We start from the raw sequence: 21620 nt of genomic DNA on the forward strand, positions 1-21620 counted from the left end.
TTTCTTTCTCATATGAAAGAAAGAGTTAACATTTAGAACTGGTGAGATTTTCATGAAAGTTTTTGTCAAATTTTGACTCATTTTTGTCAAAAAAATCAATTTTTTTTTACCAACTCTCTTAACAATGTTCACCTTTGTAATAACTAGGCTTTGGACTTAACACTCCCTTGAGATGACTGTCAGAGGTATTGTTGTAGGTTCTTTGCAGATACAGGCAGGCATTGCTAGGTTTGCATATTGATTTACTAAAGGTTCGTATTTTGAAGGCATATGGTGGGAGAGCATCTCTTTGCAATACCAAATTAAAGCCAATCTCATGTACTGTACAAGAGCACCTCATTAATGTACAAACTGGATTTCAAAGCTATGGTTTATGCTGGAAATGCATGACAACTGCAAACATAGTCCCCGACCTTGTTCACCCATTTATGTCAATGGGTGTTTTTAACATTTGCTTCAGTAGATGTAGGATTGGATCCGTATGTTCTGTACTTGTCCAAGCAAAAGCAAATCTGGGGATTACATTTTTTTGATAATCATTGCCTGCACTAAAATAAAAGTCCCTGCATTTCTTTTTCTTTGTGTGCCAGACAGAAATTTCTCATGAAAGTGCTAAATGGATACCCTTATGATAAATGGTGATGGCAAAGAATATTATACTCTGCTTATTGAAAGATGATACAAGGCCATTAGCCAGAGCCAGAATGAATTTGACCTAACACAAACAGCTGAACACATAAAAGTCATAAATAGTGTGGAAAATAAATAAGAATTTGAAAATATCTGGAAACCATTCACAAACTGCATAGGAAGAATTCCTCAGACTAAAGATCAATAAAAGGGGAGAAGAAGAATTAAGAGCATATGGATGTCTTCTACCTACAAAATAATAAGGAAAACTCTTTTCCTTCTCTTTTTGTTTGTACTTGGCTTTGTGATTATTATATATTCAAACAGCTTCTAACTGTAAACTCTGTTTTTTGTCTGCGTGTGGTGAACAATTTATTAATGTAACAACATAAAAAAGAACGTATTTCCCTTTTTGCTATTTAAGCTCTATATTTAACATATACTTGCTTTTCACCAACTTTAGCTACTAACTGGAATAGACTAATTTTTATTGTATAATATTGCTTCTCGGCTCTCTATGAGCTGAGGGGTGAAAACATTAGCACCTGGGAAAAGTCTTGCCCTGAGATGGTGAGAATGAAGTTTATGGAGTTGTTTTTATACTATCAAATCAGGTGAACATAAGACAATGTCAGTGGAGTTACATGAATTTAAATATGAGCAGAATTTGGCTACTGTTTTTACCACCATATTCCTTGATCCCTTTGTTTTCAACCAGCAAATATAGGGGGCTGTGGAGTTCATTTTTACTCTTTGCTCCAGTCACCTTTCCAGGTAGTCCAGCAGTATGTTTGTGTGATGAAGTTCCATATTTAAATAAGCCTGAGCCTCTTTGCCTAGTTTTTCCCAATTTAAATTTAGAGATCTTTTAAAATTTTGTACCAAAACAAAAAATTATCTGTATCAACTTTCATTATCATGGCGATTTTCATTAAGCCCTGCTTTAGGTCTCTACTTTTCTAATTTTTTTCTAATCTGAACAAGACTTCATAGCTGTACACCTTATTTTAATAAGTGTTTCCTTCTTTTTCACAAAATTGATACCAGCTGGGATTTTCACATGAGCCTAAGGGAGCCTAATGCTCTGCTCCCATTTGGCAAAATTCTGCTTTTGAAGATCGTGCATCTTCGAGAACAGAATTTTGCCAGTGTGAGTTGGGAAGCCTAACTCTTTTTGGATGCTTGAAAACCCTAGTCTCTGTCCATGCATTACACTTCCTTGGAATACAGAAGAATCCCCTCAGGCCCCCTTTTCTCCCTTTGGTTTTGCTTGTCCCTATTTGGCTTCCTGAATATGACCTTTCATATGCCTGCAGGAACACCCACTAGCAATGACAAGATATTACTTTACTTTTCTGTGTAGAAAGACTTGTAAATCTAGAGATTGATTTAGCAGCAGGCACTGTGATTTTCTCTGTGTTCTGAAAGGTCAAGTGCAACAGGCCAGTCATGAGCTACAGCTCTCTTTTCATTCAGGTTTTGTAAGCTCTCATATGTGCTTCAAACATGTTTTCAGATGAACTATTTGGTTTTGGGGAAAAGAATTTATTTTAAGCCTAATTCATTGAGAGCCTTATTGAAATCATGGGCAGAATTTCCACTGATTTCAACAGGGCAGGATTCTGAGTAATGCTAAGGCATTCAAATCTGAAAAGGTTGGCCTGTAAAACATTTAGAACATTAATGTGTTTATTTCTTTAAAGGTTATTACACTTGTGTAGAAGTAATCTTCACTTTAAGAAGACAAGTTGGATTTTACATGATGGGTGTTTATGCTCCTACACTGCTTATTGTTGTTCTGTCGTGGCTGTCATTTTGGATCAATCCTGATGCAAGTGCTGCAAGAGTGCCACTGGGTAACAGACATTTACACTTACTGTCAGAATGCACTTAGCACCACTTTACCCTTTTCCGTTGCTTTGATAGCAAAAGATGGGGTATTGAAAGCAACTGCATCCCATTGCATGGTCTTCATTTTCATTAAAACCTTCCCATTTCTAGCCTCTATAAAACACATCTCTTCATCCAGGCTTTTGCTTAATGCCATATCTAGTGTTTAGGCATGGCTTTCCTATCTCTGCCTTCTAATGTGGTTTTGAGGCAAGGAGGTTGTGATGTATCTACTTTCCATACCTGGAAAAGTTCTTGCTTTTATCTTATACATGTATAGTGTGCACCACAGATATGGTGGTGATAGGCATCTTATAGAAACTTGAATATATATATTATATATATAATGGCTAATCAAGATGATTATTAAGGTGTAGAATACCTACCTCTTGCAGCAGTTGTTTGAAGATTAAATAGCAGTAATGTTCTGAAGAGGATTAACGACCAATGTTACCAGACTGGCTTCTGTCTCATCAGGGCCTTGATTTATCAAAGTACTTTAACCATGTGCTCCATCCTGTTCAGCAAAACACGTAAGAATTTACATTAAGGTTTCCTATGGGCTGAATTCAGGCTTAGAAGAGGTAATACTAGTCTTCAGGAGTGCTGCTGCTTCTGGTAAAGTCAATGACAAAAGTCCCATTGATTTGAATGGGAGCAAGATCAGATCCTTCATTTGCTACCAAGCAGTAGGGGCATAGAATTGATTAAGAAAAAACAAACTTGACTAATTGGACTGCACGTGATACTCTAATAGATGTTAAATGAAAATAAAATCTACATTAAATATAATAAATATATTTAAAATTTGTCTTTTTCAAAGGAGTATTTTAGCATATCCATCACATGCATATGCTTTCTCCTTTCTTTTTTACTTGCTCCTTTAAAAACATAAATTTGTCTATGAAACATTGTTTATTTTAGTTTGATAGCACATGGAGTATATCATGTTCTAACTTTACAGTGTTTACTACTTTACAAGGATCATGAATATAAAATGCAACAGAGAGAAATAATGTTTAGATGGAGGAATTTTTATAAAGTAGTATACGGAAAATATATATTTTTGTGAAATAAAAAAATCTGTTGCAAACAAGTCTCTTTCATATAGTCATTTCCAATATGATTAAAACCTGAATTTTTATATTTCAGCTTTTTATGCATTAATAATACAACTTTTAAAAGTAATTTAGTAGAAATGTTGAACTAATTAAACATTAAATTTATAAGAAGCATGTTGCAGATTGTATAGTATTTGAGGATTATATATATACAAACTTCAGAGTATTTCTTGGTCTCAGTAAATGAATATATGTGTCTGGTTTTTTTTAATGTAATACAGCAGCATAATTATGTGGCATTTGGTGTGACCCCAAAAGGAAGCAATGGATTGTACATAATTTGCCTACTACTTGCTCAGGAGGTTGGAGTGAGTGTTACTGAGGGAGGATTGGGACTTAAGTCCCCACAAATTACAGGCATTGTGTTTTGCAGTAAGGCATCAGGACAAACCTAACTTTATAGCAGAATCCTGAAGTTTTGACTTTTTATAGTCTAATGAGATGAAATTTTTTGCGTGAAGTGGACCTTACATTATAATCCATATTGAAACAAATCCCAAGTCAAAAAATACAAATATGCTTGTAAAATTATACTAATGTTTTTCCTTTGTACGAGGAAAATTGTATTGTGTATGCAGTGTTGAGAGAGATCAGAGACAACTAAATCCAACAAAGCAGCAGTAATGGGTTTTGTCAACTCCCTGTGTCTCGACTGATCATGTCACATTTGTACAACCTTTGGAGAAACAATTGCTCCACACCTTAAAAGATTGCTTCTGGAATAGCTAGCTATAGAGAGCCACAAGAAGAGAGGGTGGCTACTGTCAATTCAAGCTATAGAGAACCATAAGAGGAGAGAGTGGTTACTGTCAATTCAGTCCTAAGGAATTGGTTCAAGAAATAAATGTAATTGTGCCTAAATTCCATGGGTGGGATTTTCAATAGCTTTTGAGTGACTTAGGAGCACAAGACCCATTGAAAGTCAGTGGCCAAAAGCTGTTTATTATGTTCATTAATTAATCACGAGAATTGACGTGTTAGTGTGGGGAATATGTCTGTGTCCAATTACAAATTCCAGTTGGTTTTATGAACTCTGTTTGTACTTGTAGCGGTCATTATGAATTAGATCAGGAGTTCTCAAACTTTTTCTTTCTGAGCCCTCCCCCCCCCAACATGCTATAAAACAACTCCACAGCCCACCTGTGCCACAACAACTAGTTTTCTGCATATAAAAGCTGGGGGCGGGGAGTAGTGAACAGTGCAATTGCCTAGGGCCCCCAGGAAGATAAGTTGCTCAGGCTTCAACTTCAGTCCCAGGTGGAAGGGCTCAGGGCCCCGGGATTCAGCCCCATGCAGTGGGACTTCAGCTTTCTGCCTTGGGCCCCAGTGAGTCTAACACTGGCCCTGCTTGACGGACCCCCTGAAACCTGCTCGTGGCACCCCAGGGGGCCTCGAACCCCTGGTTGAGAACCACTGAATTAGATCATTTGGTAGTAGGAACCTGGCAAGCAGTGAGGTGCTATGTCTGGAAAGATGTGCTATGTCTGGAAAGGTGTGCCACAGAAGTCAAGTGGCCATCAGTATTGAATGACTCTCACCTGCTTGAACAATGAGGTTTCTGCCTACAGGTCCTCTGCCTTTGACTGGACTGTGTCTTCACAAAAACCTGTTTGGAGAGGAGGGGGCTGGAATCCTCACCGGTCTGATCACGTGACTAGACTAGAAGAGCTGTGTTTTTTCTTTAGCTGACCAAAGGGGGACAGACAATTAATAAAAGAGGGTTTCTGCAAGCCAAGGGGAGACTTTTCATCACCAAGAGCACATGACTCAGCAGGAGGGTGTGGGAAAAAACGGTTGTCTTTGCCTCCTCTAAAGATTTGGATCAAATCCACTGAGTCCCAAAAGAGGGTGAGATTAGATTAAGTTGGATTGCATTCGAGAGTTTGTTGTTTTCAATAGATCTCTAATTCTCTTATACTTTCTAAGAGTAAAGTCTGTTTAAGAAATTCCTTTGCTAAACTGTGTGCCTTACTTTACTAGTATGTGGTGCCCATTGGGTGTAACTAGGGAAATCAGAGCTCCGCCAGCCAGATTATTCTTGGGGGAGAATGGGTCTAAACAACTGGGGGCTCAGGAGGGCTATGGCACTGGTTCTTGGGCCTAGGCAGCCAGGGTTCAGGGTCCCACTGCCCAAGAGGGGTGTCACACATGGGGTCTGCAGCTGGGGAGAGCACTTGAGAGCCAAAGCTTGGAACAGTGACTAATCACTACTCAGACACAGGGGGGTTAGCAGCACATGGGATTCAGTAGGTGGATCTCAGCACAACCTGCTGGTATCCATCAAGTGAGCGGGACTGGACAAAATTTGCAGATGACATATGGTTATTTATGCTAGTTAAAACTAAAGAAGGCTGAAGTATTGCAGAGAAATCTAATAAAGCTACATAAATTGGCAGTACAGTGGCAGATGAAATTTTATTGACAAATGCCAGGTAATACACATTGAAAAGAACAATTTGAACTTCTCATATGGCTGGATTCTAAATTAACTCTAACTACCCTGGGGGTTGCTGTGTATGACATTTCCTCTGCAGCAGTTGTCAAAAAAAAAAAAAAAAAAGGAGAAAAAAGTTAGGCTGTATAGAGAATAAGAGAGAAAATAATGATGAAACTATTTTAATGTCATTACACAAATCAGTGATATGCCTCACTATGAATTCTGCTAGCTCTGGTCACCCTATCTCATATAAAATTTAACAGAAATACAAAGAAAGGCCACAAAATAATTAGAGACATGTAAAGACTTCCATTTGAAGAGAGAATGTGACAAGATTAGATCTGTTAATTTAGAGAGATGAATAAGAGGGGACATGATAGAAGTCTATAAAAATAATCAGTGTCACAAGGAAGGCAAATCAGGTGCTTCTGTACCTTTTCTCATAATACAAGAACAAAGAGGAGACCAATGGTTTTTAAAGGCAGTATGTTTAAAACAGATGACAGTAAATACTGTTTTATAGAACATATAATTAACCTGTGGAACTCATTGCCAGAAAATAACATTGAGGCTGAGAAGCTAGAAGGATTCAAAAAGGGATTGTTGACTACATCCCAGTCCAGCAAAATACATGCTTAAGTGCTCCGCTGGATTAGCACCGTAATGAAAACGCCCACCATTACCTCAGATAGAAATTTAAAACATAAGAGCTATAAATCATCACTCTTAGGGCCATAAGCCAACCACTAGCTGACAGGGGTTAAGAAGAAACTTCTATGAACTGGTTATTCCATTACTGTCCACCAAGGGCTGTTTTACACATCTCTCTAAAACAGAAGTGGGATATGTGGACAACAGGTCTGATCCAGTATGGCAATTCTTATGTACCTGTGTTTCCTCAAACCCAGCTTCTTGGTTGCTGCCTACATTTGTTGTACCGTGCAGAGACCCCAGAAACTGTGTACTGAGCAAAGGAACTATCTATCAGTTGCTATATGAGCATGTAGCAGGGCAAGCACCCTGCTCCAAAGAGAAAGGGGTTAAAACCAGCTCTGGGAAAGGGCTGCCCCGAGGAGCCAATCAGGGGAAGACAGGTAGCAGCCAATCCGGGCCCGGTAGGGCTGGTATAAAGAGGGCTGTGAGCTAGGAGGCAGGCAATCTCACTCCAGCCTTGGGGTGGGAAGGACTAGGCTGCCTGGGAGCACAGGATACTTTCAACAGAGCAGTGCTGGGGAAGGGGCAGGCTGAGCTGGGGAGCTCAGGCCTGGTGATCTCCCAGGCTGAGGCCTGACAAGAAGGCCTAAGGAGGTACTGGAGCTGTAGGGAATGGCAGCAGGTCCAACCCCCTAGCCAGTGATGAGTGGCCATTGTAGACTGCAGTTTTCCCCTGAGTAAAGGGGCTAGATGAAGACTGGCAGTGGGTCGCTGAGGTGAGGTGGGCTTAGGGGAGTGGGGTTCCCTGGGTTAGGGGCAGCACCCCAAGGTAAGGGGCAGTGTAGTCTGGGAGGGATGTGGGGCCTATATGTGATGGAGATAAAGGGACTGCAGAGGGGTAGGTAACAGAGGGTGAGACACTGGCCCATAGAGGGCGCTCCAGGGCTGAGAGAGCTAATTCCCGGATGACCAGCAGAAGGTGCCATGCCGGTGAGTCAACGCTCTGCTACAGAGCAACACACAGAAATCAGGGAAGGAAGGGGAAATGTTATTACTTGTCCTACTGGGCACCTCTCACATGAAATTAAGAGGAGCCAGGTTTAGACTAGCTGCGTGGTTGAACAAGGGCTGTTTTGAAAAGAAAAAAATCTTTCTGTTGCATGGAGGAAACTGCTAAGGTTCCCCCCCCCCCCCAAACTCCTCACCAGTCAGGCAGTAAAGATGCAATAGGGATTAGCTGGGAGAGAAGGAAGTTAAAGAGGGAATCCAAGTAGCAGGTTATATATGGAAGGGGGTTTCAAGAGGATCCAGGTATAAGAGGATCCCACATTGCTAGAAGGAGTCATGAGAGAAGTCAGGTTAGGAGTTCCATGTGACTGGGAAAGGAACATTATGGTAGGAGGGGTGTGTGCACAGAGTAGGGGAGTCCCCATAAAGGGAAATCAGGACATGAGGCTTAGGAATTGAAATGTAACCTTAAACCTGTGAAATGCAAAGGTTGGTACTGCTCTTGGCACTGAGCAGCCCTGCTCCGTATTCCTGGCTAAACCCCTTTTGCCACCAACCTGGGGCCCTAGGAGAGGGAAGAGGAACAGATACATTCCCAGCCCAGGCCAAGCACTTCTCTACCCCAGCAAAATTGTGGAGGGGCTCCTAGCCCTTCCTCTGAGTGCTCCAGGGGAATAAAATGTTGTTGTTTATAGTTCAACTTTGAGTTTCTTTTTTTTTTTTTCCTCCCCAACCGTATTCCAGCATTTTGCTTTGGGCCAGTTTAGGTAAGCACCTAATACAGCAGCACTCAGAGGTGCAACTTACCAAACTGCTGTCAGGTTCTCTAAGCCATGTCAGTGTTGATTTTGCAGTGAATGTTTACTTAATAGAATATTTCTTTTTCCTCCACCTGATTATATTCTTTCCTTGAAATCTGATAAATGTTATTTCCTTTCTTTCGCTCTGAGACTGAACTTTTTACCCCAGGTTTCCAGACAAATGGAAACTAGCAGAAGGTCACTGTGGCCTCAGCTGCCCTGTTGAACAAAGTGATGAAAGCTCTGCTGTAATCTTTTCAGTCAGTAGGATTTACAAGTTAGTTTTCCAACTTTAAGTCCAAAATCGTAAGCGCCAAGATCTTACGTACTTCTGGGCAGTGACTGTAAAGAGCTGAGTGTTTTCAACACCTATCACATAATACTAACAAAAATAGCTTATTAGGCCAATAAACATATTTAAAGACAGTAAAAATAATTACATATTACAAAGAATATCCAGTTACAAAGAGATGTTTACTAGTCCATATTGGTAGTCTGTTTGGCTACTGGTGAGGTGATTGAGATTCAGAATAGGTGTTGATTTTCAGGGCTGTTGAATGAAAGTGGATAGATGTATTAAGCATTTTCTATAGAGTGAGCAGTAAATAGGACATAGAGCTTTATTTAACTCTAACATTGCATTTGCATTTCCACTCCCCACTGTTAAAAATGGGAAGTGGAAATCTCTAATGAGATCATCTCAGATAAGTGGTTCATATTGATGTGAAAGGCAAGGAAAAAAGGTGGATTTCTTGTATGTGCTCAAATGCTTCAGATATGAAACAGGGAAAATCATCTGGTCCAAGCACAGGGATTTGCTACTTTCACTCTTGGCCCAGTGATATCAGTCTGATATCTCACTATGGCAGAAAATAAATGCATTACACCAATGGAAAGCTGGAATTTTGAGCTTTAGAATGATCTAGGGATATTATCTCTTTCTAGACAGTATATTGAAAGATTTTGACTTTGAAATCATATCACTTTGATTATTATCATTTCCCCCCATCTTTGTTTTAGTAGCTAATATCTGACAAGCTGCCAGTGTTAGATTAATGCCTCATACTAAATAAAATCTGGGATTCTAAGGTGATGGCAGACAAATTTCTAATTGTAGCAGTTCTGAATATACTGGCCACTACAATCTCACCAAAATCTAAGCAAAATAAACAACAAGGGAATGGTGTGATAAAGTCTGATATTTTGTGCCCTGCTTGGCTTAAAATTATTTTGATGGAGCAGTACAAATATTATAAGGACCATTAAAATTTTTCAAGCATAAGTGGATAAGGATCAGAAAAAAAATCTCTATAAATTAATATTTTAGTGTGTATATTGGACAATATATGTCATCGACTTAGATGATAATATGGGCTGCCTTGATGCCTCTGCCAGATTTTGCAGTTATTTACATACATCCAAAATCACTTACTTTATTGAGATTGCACAGGTGCAACTGAGGGAAGAATTTTACCAATAGAGATCATAGCACCAAAAATGGCAGTTCTGACTTGGGGAAGAGGGTGTAAGTGTGCCTAATTTGATAACCATTTAGATAGCCTTTTCGACACATAACTGCATATGACTGAATTGCTTCATTGAAGTGATCTCCACATTTGTCATTAGTGAGATGTATCCCTGGGGGTTGCTGAGTTTTGAGAACCTTCTAGGAAAGTAGTGCTCATTGGGACCATACAAAGGCCCCCTCTGAGCACCAGTCATTTGAAGCTGAGATTATAAGACACCATGCAGTCCCTAGCCATTTTATTTCCTTCCTTTGCGCAGCTAATTGTGGACAGGTTTTCTTTTTGATTTTTAACCAAAAACCTAGTTTTAACTTGTAGTTTAGACATGTTACACTGATACAGACCATTTAAAGTATTTTCCATGCTGTCTAGATTCCTGGGACACCTCTGGCTTAATTCTGGGCCATCATGTTAGAGCTAAAGGATATGGCGGAAAAGACAGGGTTTTAACAGTGTATTTCATTCCCTTCCATCTTCCCAGAGTTAGATACACATACTCAAATGACTCCGTGTGTGTGTGTGTATAACCATAAGTAATTTAGCATCTCTGTGTCTGTTTATCTATTTCTCAAGGCATTCAGAGTTTATTAATATTCATAAAATCCTGTCTAGATATAAATCCTGTCTAGACTATTAAGCCATTAATTAACTGAAGGCATGTGTATCATGTATATTCAGCAGATGGTCATTTCTCGCAAAGCATACCTGCTACATCATGAAGTTCCATTCACTCATAAGAAATGTCATCCATTAGAATCTAGCAGTATAGATGTTTCGGGGACTGGGAAGAGAGCTCCAGCAGGGAAGAGGCTAAGAAGACTGCACAGTTTTCATTACTTTAATATATTGCTTTACTGTTTCTAGGTATCTTCTCGGTGCTCAGCTTGGCATCTGAATGTATGACTCTTGCTGCTGAACTTCCCAAAGTGTCTTATGTGAAGGCCTTAGATGTCTGGCTGATTGTTTGTCTTCTTTTTGGGTTTGCTTCACTGGTTGAGTATGCAGTGGTTCAGGTAATGCTGAACAATCCAAAGAAAATTGAAGCTGAAAAAGCAAAAATTGCCAAAGCAGATCAAGCAGAAGGGAAAGGAGGCAATGTAGCCAAAAAGAACACGGTAAATGGTACAGGGACCCCTGTGCACATCAGCACTTTACAGGTAAGAGCTATGATATGTGATTCTCAGTCATCATTATTTAAGATATATTTTTCATAGTTTAATAGTTTTAATCTTAAAAATGGGATTAGAAATAGCCAAAACACATTATTCTTTGTGCACCATGGTCATTAATGGGCAACATTCTGAACAGTCCACCACAAATTACTTGTGTTCAGATGTTCCCAGTGAAAAAACGTGAAGCACATGTTTTTAACATCCTAATAAGATGCCTGCTGCTGTGCTTCAAGTAAATCAAGTGACCAAGCAACTTTCTGATAATCTTGCACTTCTAATAGCACCTGTGAAATTTTAACTGGGTTTAATTCAGTCAGGGTTTTCAGTAAGCATTTATTAAGAGCATACCTAAGTAACACCAGTCTCACTGCTTTGCTTGAAATGGTCACAGCTGTACTGCATTATACATAAAGAATTTCTAATCCCAGGGACCCAGAAGTCCTGGCATTTATAAATAGGGGAGATCTCTGCCTGTTAAACTGTCCCCCCTTTTTCTTGTGCTGTTAGAGCTGATGGAGACTGTTAGTTGCCATTATATGGTTATGCATACTGTCCCATGCCAAAGTTTTCTATATTGATGCTGGCTTTATACGGCAGTAACACCATTCTTGTTTAGATAGCTGTGGACTCCACAGGCCAACCCCCACCTGTCCTAGACGATATTTAACTTGTTGCCTATTCTGTAGGAGGAAATATAGAGCTATACCAGGCACGAATTTGGCTCGTGGTTTTCAATGACTCAACAATTTTAATTGAACAAAAATACGGCTGGGGTCTGCTAACGACACTTCGAGTCCAACAAATTACCTTAAAAAGCTGTCCTAAGAAGGCATGGGAGGATTCACCCAGCATGGGGGGGATCCTGCGTTAGTGAAAAGCTGACATACACCAATTCCTACTAGTCCACCAGTACTGGGAACATGCTGGGGTTGGACTATTGTATACTCCACGAAATCCCAGCTGGCAGCAGAGTCCCTAGGAAATCATTCTGGCTGGCATAAGTTAAACCAACCCTGTGGCTGCTTTAACTGGTGCAAGGAGCCACTCTGGACCCCCAGTCATCCCTGGATTGGGGGGAGGGGTAAGGTGGCATAGCAACACCTTTGCCTCCCCACTCTCTGGTGCACTGAGCATGAACAGCTGGGAATTATGCCCATGCCCTTTGTGTTTAGCAATTTGATGGGCACCAATTTCATTAATTCCCTACAATAGAATAGTGTAGATACAACATTCCAGCAGAGCAGCATGGAATCTATTGATTACTTTTGTCAAAATTGATTACTTTTGTGCAGCTTAATTAAGGTTAAGATTTTAAAATGACTACAGTGTTGCTAGCTAAAACAGATCTATGTGATCCTCTATCCAAACAATGTATTCCTCTGGTTGCATATCCCCTACCCACTGTGTGAAGTCCTTTTAATTGCTTTAACCACACTGTGAGAACATTAGGTGTTTCTCTGTGATCATGTCTTTCATCTGTGCTATACAATAGTAGTGTTCTGCAAAGCTTTCCTAAAAGATGGAGTATCACTATAGATTTTAAGGACTGGATGTAGGTAAGGCACTGTGCATAGACAATCAACAGGAATATTCCCTCCCAACATACACACATACAACAGAGGGGCAGAAGTGGGATGAAGGCTTGTACTCCAGTCCTGATTTCTCTCCCCAGAAACTGCAGGGGCCTACTCTGTGGGTCATTCATTACAGGAGCCTGGGTAGGGCACTCCAAGATGGAGACGGTTTGGTCTGCACAGTTTTATGTGTTCGCCCAAGCTATCAGGGTCCCTTATATGCGAACACCTTTTTCTCCTGGTGGGAATAATATTTGCTGGATAGGGAGAGCTGTGCTTATGGCTTCTGCTGGCCAGAATGTAGGTACAAATGAAACACTGCTTTTTCTGAGAAATTTTGGAAGCATTTATGTAGTGGGACAGAATTTGGCTCTGTAATGGGGTTGTCTCCTTAAATGATAGTGGGGTTTGGGTCCAGCTGATTCTCTGTTCCAAGGTGCAGCCCCTTTAAGAACAGGTGTTCTGAGACTGGTAGTTCCTGGAGAGGGCCAAAGTGCTCCATATCCTCAACATTTCAGCTTTAATTCCCTTTGAGCTTGACACACTGTATTTAGCTTATTTCAGGGCCGAGGGAATGAAGTCAAAATGTTCAAAGTTGGGTGCCTAAAGTTAAGCACCTGAATCCATATTTAGGCATCTACATAAGTAGTCTGATTAGTAGAGGTGCTGAGCAGAGTTGTATGCTCAGCACTTCTGCAATAAGCCTATTTATTTAGGTGTCCAACTATGGGCTTAGGTGCCTAAATTTTGGCACCCAAGTTTGGAAATTAAAAGTATGCCTGACTGAAAACTTCATATCTGAACTGCCTGACATTTTGGAGAGCTCCGGAATCTAAATCCACATTTCACAGCTGGTTCTTCGTACTACGAAGGGCTGAAAAGGAGCTCAAAAGTAGGCCCAAACTGTATAATTTGGATCTATCTCTAGTACAGATTACAGAAACCATGGTGTGGAGATACTTAATGGTGAACAGAATAAGGCATAAAGGCCAATCTCCAAGAGAGGAAAACATTAAGAAGCATACAGAAGGCAAGGGAGAAATGATGTTTTAAAAGAGATGGAGAATTTGAGACCAAAAAAAAATATAGGAATGCTGTTTCAGGTAGCAGCATAGGCGCTGACTTCCCCTCTTTCCCGTGGGTGCTCGACCCCCCTCTGCCCCACCCCTGCCCCACCCTCATTCCAACTCCTTCCCCAAAGTCCCCGCCCCAACTCCGCCCCCTCCCTGCCCCTATTCCAACTCCTTCCCCAAATCCAGGCCCCGGCCCCGCCTCTTCCCCGCCTGCTCCCCTGAGCGCGCCACATCCCCGCTCCTCCCTGTCCCTCCTGGAGCATGCTAACACTGCCAAACAGCTGTTTGGTGGCGGCCGGGCGGGAAGCACTGGGAGGTAGGTGGAGGAGTGGGGACACGGTGCACTCAGGGGAGGAGGAGGTGGGAGGGGGGTGAGGGGAGCTTGGCTGCCAGTGGGTGCAGAGCACCCACTAATTTTTCCACATGGGTGCTCCAGCCCCGGAGCACCCACGGAGTCGGCACCTATGGGTAGCAGGAACTTCAAAAGGAGGCTTTGAGACCAACAATGGGAATAGGATTGCATGAGAGGCAAAAGTGGAGATTGGCCCTAAATGTGTTGGGAGGGGTAAGCCGACAATGGATTGATGAGGTAAGCTGGAGTCAAACCCACAGAGAGCTTTCAGAATAAGAAAAGCTATGTGGAACTTGATCCTACAATGAATGAAGAGGAGCAGGGGAGGTGCTTGAGGACGGTGACGCTTCTTTCCTCGTAAGAGAGAGGGCAGCAGATTTCTGAACATACTGCAATCCTGGAGAGCATAGACTTGGTTAAGGCAAGAAGGACTATAGGCATACCTGAAGATTTCACCAAAGGTGGAGTTGAGACAGTGGGTGGAGGAGGAAAGCTATAGAGCTCAAGGATAGTGCCAAGATTGAAGACTACGGAGGCAAAAGAAGCTGAGTGGTGGAGAGAGAGAGAATTAAGTGCATTTGCAAATGCACCTCTTGTCCAAACAAAACTCCTTATTTTTTGACAATTTCCGTAAAGAAACTGAAACCAATTTACAAGTCAAGAAAGGCAGAGCGGAATCATCATTAAAGGTGTCAAATGACACTGTCTAGTTAAGTATTAGAAGAATTAGTCTACACTGGCAAGTTTGTGTGCAGTAAAGCAGCTTCGAGCGCTGTAACTCCCGAGGTGTACACACTGCCAAGCCACTTAGTGCGCAGATGCAGCGCTCTAAAAAACCCACCCCAATGAGAGGCGTACAGCTGTCTGCGCCGGGGCTACAGCACTGCAGTGCTAGTATAGACACTGTGGTGATTACAGTGCTACAATTGGCCTCCAAGAGGTGTCCCATAATGCCTGTTCTCACCTCTCTTGCCGTCAATTTGAACTCTACTGCCCTGCCTTCATGTGACCAACCGTCAGCCCCACCCCATACATTTATTTGCAAATTTGAAAGTCCCCTTCCTGTTTGCTCGGTGATGCGTGCAGTGGTCTTAGTGCATTTTTCCAGGTGGCCATGCCTGCTCCACTCACCAGGCGATCCCCCGCTTGAAGCAATGCCGAGCTGCTGGACCTCATCGGCATTTGGGGAGAGGAGGCAGTGCAGTCACAGCTGCGCTCCAGCCATCGGAATTATGATACCTATGGACAGATTTCTAGATACATGATAGAAATGGGCCATGACCGGGACACATTGCAGTGCAGGGTCAAAGTGAAGGAGCTGCGGAACGCCTAACACAAGGCGCGGGAGGCAAACCGCTGTTCCGATTCTGCGCCGACAAGCTGCACCCACAAGGGTGAGGGGGAACCAGAGGCAGAGGATGACTCGGAGGCCAGAGATGTATGCAGTCAGGAGCTCTTTTCTACTCTGGAGGAGCCTAGCCAGTCACAGCAGTCGGATCTCGGTTGACTTTCCCACTCCGAACTGGTTAGTGACCGACAGTAGCAGTCTGGAGTAGCCAGCTTCCACAGTGCAATCGCCACACACTTCTCCAGTGACAGGGCAGCTCTCATTCTCATGTCCTTGCACCGCAGGGCTGGGGCGAGCTCATCACAGAGTCTCATGAATGTGGCTTTCCTCATGCGAAAGTTCTGCAGCCAGTGCTCATGATCCCAGACATGCATCACGATGTGATCCCACCACTCAGTGCTTGTTTCCTGAGCCCAAAAGCGGCGTTCCACTGTGGTCAGCACCTCCATGAATGCCACAAGCATTCTCGTGTCGTAGCTAGTATGTGTGGCGAGATCAATGTCGCACTCCTCTTGCCTTTGTGGTTTAAGGAATAACTCCACTGCCACTCGTGATGTGTTGGTCAGTGTGAGCAGCATTCTGGTCAACAGCTCGGGATCCATTCCTGCAGCCTGAAAGAGGCAGGGCAGGGCGCACTGTACACAAACCATTGAAAGATGGCGCCAAATGCGGACCGAAGCACAGGGATTGCTGGGATGCAAAGCAATGCATCATGGGGCATTGGGACAAGGACCCAGGATGCCCCGCAACCCCTTCTGCCTTCCCACAAGTCTTAGCGGCAAAAAAGAGGTGCTCTGTGGGATAGCTGCCCAGAGTGCACCGCTCCAACTAGCACTGCAAGTGTGAACATGCTATTGTGCAGGCAGCTGTCAGTGTGAACCCCGCTCTTTCCCCGAGGCTCTGCCCATTTCCCAAAGTCCCGCCCCGCTCACTCCATCCCCCCCCCCCCCTCCGTCGCCTGCTGTCCCCCCCCCCCCCCCCCCTTCCCCCGGCGGGGGGCGGGGGGGGGGGGGCAGGGGGGGCTATGGGGTGCTGTCTTCGGGAGAAAGCTCAGGGCTGGGATGCAGGAGGGGGTTTGGAGTGCTGGCTCCGGGAAGGGGCTCCGGGATGAGGGTGGGGGTGCGGCCTCCCACCTGGCAGCACTTACCTCTGGTTGCTCCTGGTCAGTGGCGGACGCAGTGAGGCTAAGGCAGGTTCCCTGCCTACTCTGGCCCCATACTGCTCCTGGAAGGGGCCAATGCGCCCATAGAGGGGGCGGGGGGCACATGGCTCTGTGTGCTTCCCCTCTCTGCAAGCACTGCCCCCGCAGCTCTCCCAGCCAATGGGAGCTGTGGGGGTGGTACTTGCAACCAGGAGCAGTACACAGAGGGAGACCCCTACCCCCGAGGCCGTGGGGCTGCGCTGGCTGCTTCTGGGAGCAGAGTGGGGCTAGGGTAGGGAGCCTGTCTTAGTGGCAGGCACACTGTGCCGCCTGAGATCGCGATTGACTGGGAGATCTTCTAGGATCGACCAGTCAATCGCGATCCACCGGTTGATGACCACTACATTACTAGAATCAGTCTGGCAACAAATTACCCTTTGACTCCCTCTAGTGCTTCATTAGTGTCATCAGCATCTTTAATAATGATTGGGGCCCAAGACCTTTATCTTGAATGCAAAAAAGCACATTAGTAGGAAAAATGTGCTGAAATTACACCCAAAAGTAAACATCCAGAGTGCACCTAAACCATTCTTCTTAGTAGGGCAGATATACCGCCTGCAGGGGGCTTAGTCTGGCAACAGGTGTTATTCTTATTTATTTATTCATTCAATTTATAATCAATAAAACAGAATCTATCCTGGGCTCTGGGTACCCATAACATTATTAAAGGTACAGATAAAAACAGTAACTTTCCCTCCTCCCAAAACTAGAAAATAACCAACCAGAGATTAAAATCAAACGCAAACAATACCCAGGCTCACCCAGAAATGCCAGTCCTTATCATGCCTCTCAGTCATACGAACGGCCATACTGGGTCAGACCAAAGGTCCATCCAGCCCAGTATCCTGTCTACTGACAGTGCCCAATGCCAGGTGCCCCAGAGGGAGCGAACCTAACAGGTAATGATCAAGTGATGTCTCTCCTGCCATCCATCTCCACCCTCTGACAAACAGAGGCTAGGGATACCATTCCTTACCCATCCTGGCTAATAGCCATTAATGGACTTAACCTCCATGAATTTATCTAGTTCTCTTTTAAACCCTGTTATAGCCTAGCCTTCACAACCTCCTCAGGCAAGGAGTTCCACAGGTTGACTGTGCGCTGTGTGAAGAAGAACTTCCTTTTATTTGTTTTAAACCTGCTGCCCATTAATTTCATTTGGTGGCCCCTAGTTCTTATATTATGGGAACAAGTAAATAACTTTTCCTTATTCACTTTCTCCACACCTCTCATGATTTTATATACCTCTATCATATCCCCCCTTAGTCTCCTCTTTTCCAAGCTGAAAGGTCCTAGCCTCTTTAATCTCTCCTCATATGGGACCCATTCCAAACCCCTAATCATTTTAGATGCCCTTCTCTGAACTTTTTCTAATGCCAGTATTTCTCTTTTGAGATGAGACCACATCTGTACCCAGTATTCAAGATGTGGGCGTACCATGGATTCATATAGGGGCAATGAAATATTCTCCGTCTTATTCTCTATCCTTTTTTTAATGATTCCTAACATCCTGTTTGCTTTTTTGACTGCCGCTGCACACTCCATGGACGTCTTCAGAGAACTATCCACAATGACTCCAAGATCTCTTTCCTGATTAGTTGTAGCTAAATTAGCCCCCATCATATTGTATGTATAGTTGGGGTTATTTTTTCCAATGTGCATTACTTTACATTTATCCACATTAAATTTCATTTGCCATTTTATTGCCCAATCACTTAGTTTTGTGAGATCTTTTTGAAGTTCTTCACAGTCTGCTTTGGTCTTAACTATCTTGAGCAGTTTAGTATCATCTGCAAACTTTGCCACCTCACTGTTTACTCCTTTCTCCAGATCATTTATGAATAAGTTGAATAGGATTGGTCCTAGGACTGACCCTTGGGGAACAACACTAGTTACTCCCTCCATTCTGAAAATTTACCATTTATTCCTACCCTTTGTTCCCTGTCTTTTAACCAGTTCTCAATCCATGAAAGGATCTTCCCTCTTATCCCATGACAACTGAATTTACGTAAGAGCCTTTGGTGAGGGACCTTGTCAAAGGCTTTCTGGAAACCTAAGTACACTATGTCCACTGGATCCCCCTTGTCCACATGTTTGTTGACCTCTTCAAAGAACTCTAATAGATTAGGAATGTTAAATGTTATTATATTATGGTCACTATTTCCAAGTGGTCCTGTTATAGTTACCTCTTGGACCAGATCCTGCGCTCCACTCAGGACTAAATCGAGAATTGCCTCTCCCCTTGTGGGTTCCTGTACCAGCTGGTCCAAGAAGCAGTCATTTAAAGTATCGAGAAATTTTGTCTCTGCATTTCGTTCTGAGGTGACATGTACCCAGTCAATATGGGGATAATTGAAACCCCCCACTATTATCGAGTTCTTTATTTTGATAGCCTCTCTAATCTCCTTTAGCATTTCATCGTCACTATCACTGTCCTGGTCCTGTGGTCGATAATAGATCCCTACTGTTATATTCTTATTAGAGCATGGAATTACTATCCATAGCATTTCTATGGAACATGTGGATTCCTTTAAGATTTTTACTTCATTTGATTCTACATTTTCTTTCACATAGAGTGCCCGTCCCCGTCATCTCGTCCCGTCCGTCCCCCCCGCGTGCACGACCTGTTCTGTCCTTCCAATATATTTTGTACCCCAGAATGATTGTGTCCCATTGATTGTCCCCACTCCACCAGGTTTCTGTGATGCCTATTATATCAATATCCTCCTTTAACACGAGACAGTCTAGTTCACCCATCTTATTATTTAGACTTCTAGCATTTGTGTACAAGCACTTTAAAAACTTGTCACTGTTTGTTTGTCTTCCCTTTTCTGATGTGTCAGATTCTTTTTTATGTAAATGTTTCTCGTCTGATCTGGCCCATACTTTATCCTTTTCCATCCTCTCCTCCTGATGGAAACCTAGAGAATCTCTATCAATAGACTCTCCTCTAAGAGAAGTCTCTGTCCGATCCACGTGCTGCGCTGCAGCAATCGGCTTTCCCCCATCTCTTAGTTTAAAAACTGCTCTGCAACCTTTTTAATGTTAAGTGCCAGCAGCCTGGATCCACTTTGGTTTAGGTGGAGCCCATCCTTCCTGTATAGGCTCCCCCATCCCAAAAGTTTCCCCAGTTCTCATCCACGCATTGAGACTCTGAAGTTCTGCCTGCCTACCTGGCACTGTGCGTAGAACTGGAAGCATTTCTGAGAATGCTACCATAGAGGTCCTGGATTTCAGTCTCTTTCCTAGCAGCCTAAATTTGGCCTCCAGGATGTCTCTCCTACCCTTTCCTATGTCATTGGAACCTACATGTACCACGACCACTGACTCCACCCCAGCACTATACATAAGTCTATCTAGATGCCTCGAGAGATCCGCAACCTTCGCATCAGGCAGGCAAGTCACCATACGGTTCTCCCGGTCATCACAAACCCAGCTATCTATGTTTCTAATGATTGAATCTCCCATTACTAACACCTGCCTTTTCCTAATGACTGAGTTCCCTCCCCCAGAGAGGTAACCTCAGTGCGACAGGATACCCCAACATCATTTGGAAGGAGGGTCCCAACTATGGGAAGGTTTCCCTCTGCTCCCGTTGACTGCTCTCCTTCCCCGAGCCTTTCATCCTCCTTAACAGTGCAGGGGCTGTCTGACCGGAGGTGGGACAAACCTACAGTGTCCCGGAAAGCCTCATCAACATATCTCTCTGCCTCCCTTAGCTCCTCCAGTTCCCAATCTGTGTAAAGTGGTGGCCTTTGCAGCATGTTCTAAAGGTTACGATTGATGCTATTTAGGACTGAGAGTGGGGAATAAAAGTAAATTCCAAAGTCAAGAAAGCCCCTCCCTGGTAGAAACTCCCTCTTTTAAACCAGTGGGAGCCTAGCTTGAGTTTTTCTGTTGAGTGCAGCTGTGACAGTATGACAAAGGGATCATATTTGGCAGGTCCCAAGAAATTGTCTCAATTTCTGAGCCAGAGAAAGATGGAGAAAAGCCTTTCTCTTCAATTCTGCACTCAGAACAACAGGGGTTTCAACAACAGACTCATATTGTGAACTCTAGAAACAGAAAGTGGGCACACACCCATGGCTGAGAAGACAGATAGGAACATCTGGAAATGCAGCGATAATTCTATCAGAATCATCTTCCCTGGCCTACACTTCAGATAGCTAAACTTCCTCTCTACCCAAACCCTGGATGAGGTGTTCAGCAGCACTGGCTGAGTTGGATGAGAAGGAGAAATAGAGCTGGGTGTCATCAGTCTATTGCAATCCTCACAGCCTCTTCAGTAACCCCTCTAACTGTCATATAGTTTAAGGCCAGAAGGGCCCATTAGATCATCTTGTCTGATCTCCTATATATCATCCATATACATATTGAATGAAAGGAGACAAGACCGAACCCTGCAGAATTACACGTGAGAGAGTCCTTAGTAAAGAAAACCAATTGCCCCAAATTACCTTCTAGAATCTGTGAGAGTTAAGACTGAAACATATAAAGGGAAGTGCTAGGGTTTACAGATATGTTAACAGGGCCTCATGATCACTGCTATCGAAAGGCATCTGGTAGATCTAACAAAATCACATGAACACCTGTGTGTGAGAAAGCAAAAGAAGATTCAGTTGCTGTTGCAGCTTTTGCTAGTGCAGGAAGCTCTAATGCATATCAATCTACACTTCAGGAGCCACCTTTACCACACAGTTTCCATAGATATCACTGGTTCTAAGCATGGAGAAAATTTTGATAATCTCTGATGCTGTGGTAACTTTTTTTTTTTTTTTTTTTTTTTAATTTTTTTTTTTTTTTTTTATTCTTTTTTTTTTTTTTTTTTTTTTTT

The 21620-nt window shown here is 43.0% G+C and overlaps 1 protein-coding gene across 2 annotated transcripts in view; it reads left to right on the top strand.

Moving 5' to 3' along the window:
* The window catches only part of GLRB (glycine receptor beta), a 71678-nt gene that overhangs the window by 41228 nt on the left and 8830 nt on the right, over positions 1–21620 (top strand). The window contains exons 8-9 of one of the 2 annotated variants that reach the window (XM_024211548.2): positions 2334–2486; positions 10931–11223. In XM_024211548.2, the coding sequence (XP_024067316.1) occupies positions 2334–2486; positions 10931–11223 (446 nt within the window). The remainder of the gene's footprint in view (positions 1–2333; positions 2487–10930; positions 11224–21620) is intronic. The other variant, XM_024211547.2, reaches the window with a different exon arrangement.

Source organism: Terrapene carolina, unplaced genomic scaffold (assembly GCF_002925995.2).
Source record: "Terrapene carolina triunguis isolate 2854851 unplaced genomic scaffold, T_m_triunguis-2.0 Scaffold66, whole genome shotgun sequence".
Classification (NCBI taxonomy): domain Eukaryota; kingdom Metazoa; phylum Chordata; order Testudines; family Emydidae; genus Terrapene; species Terrapene triunguis.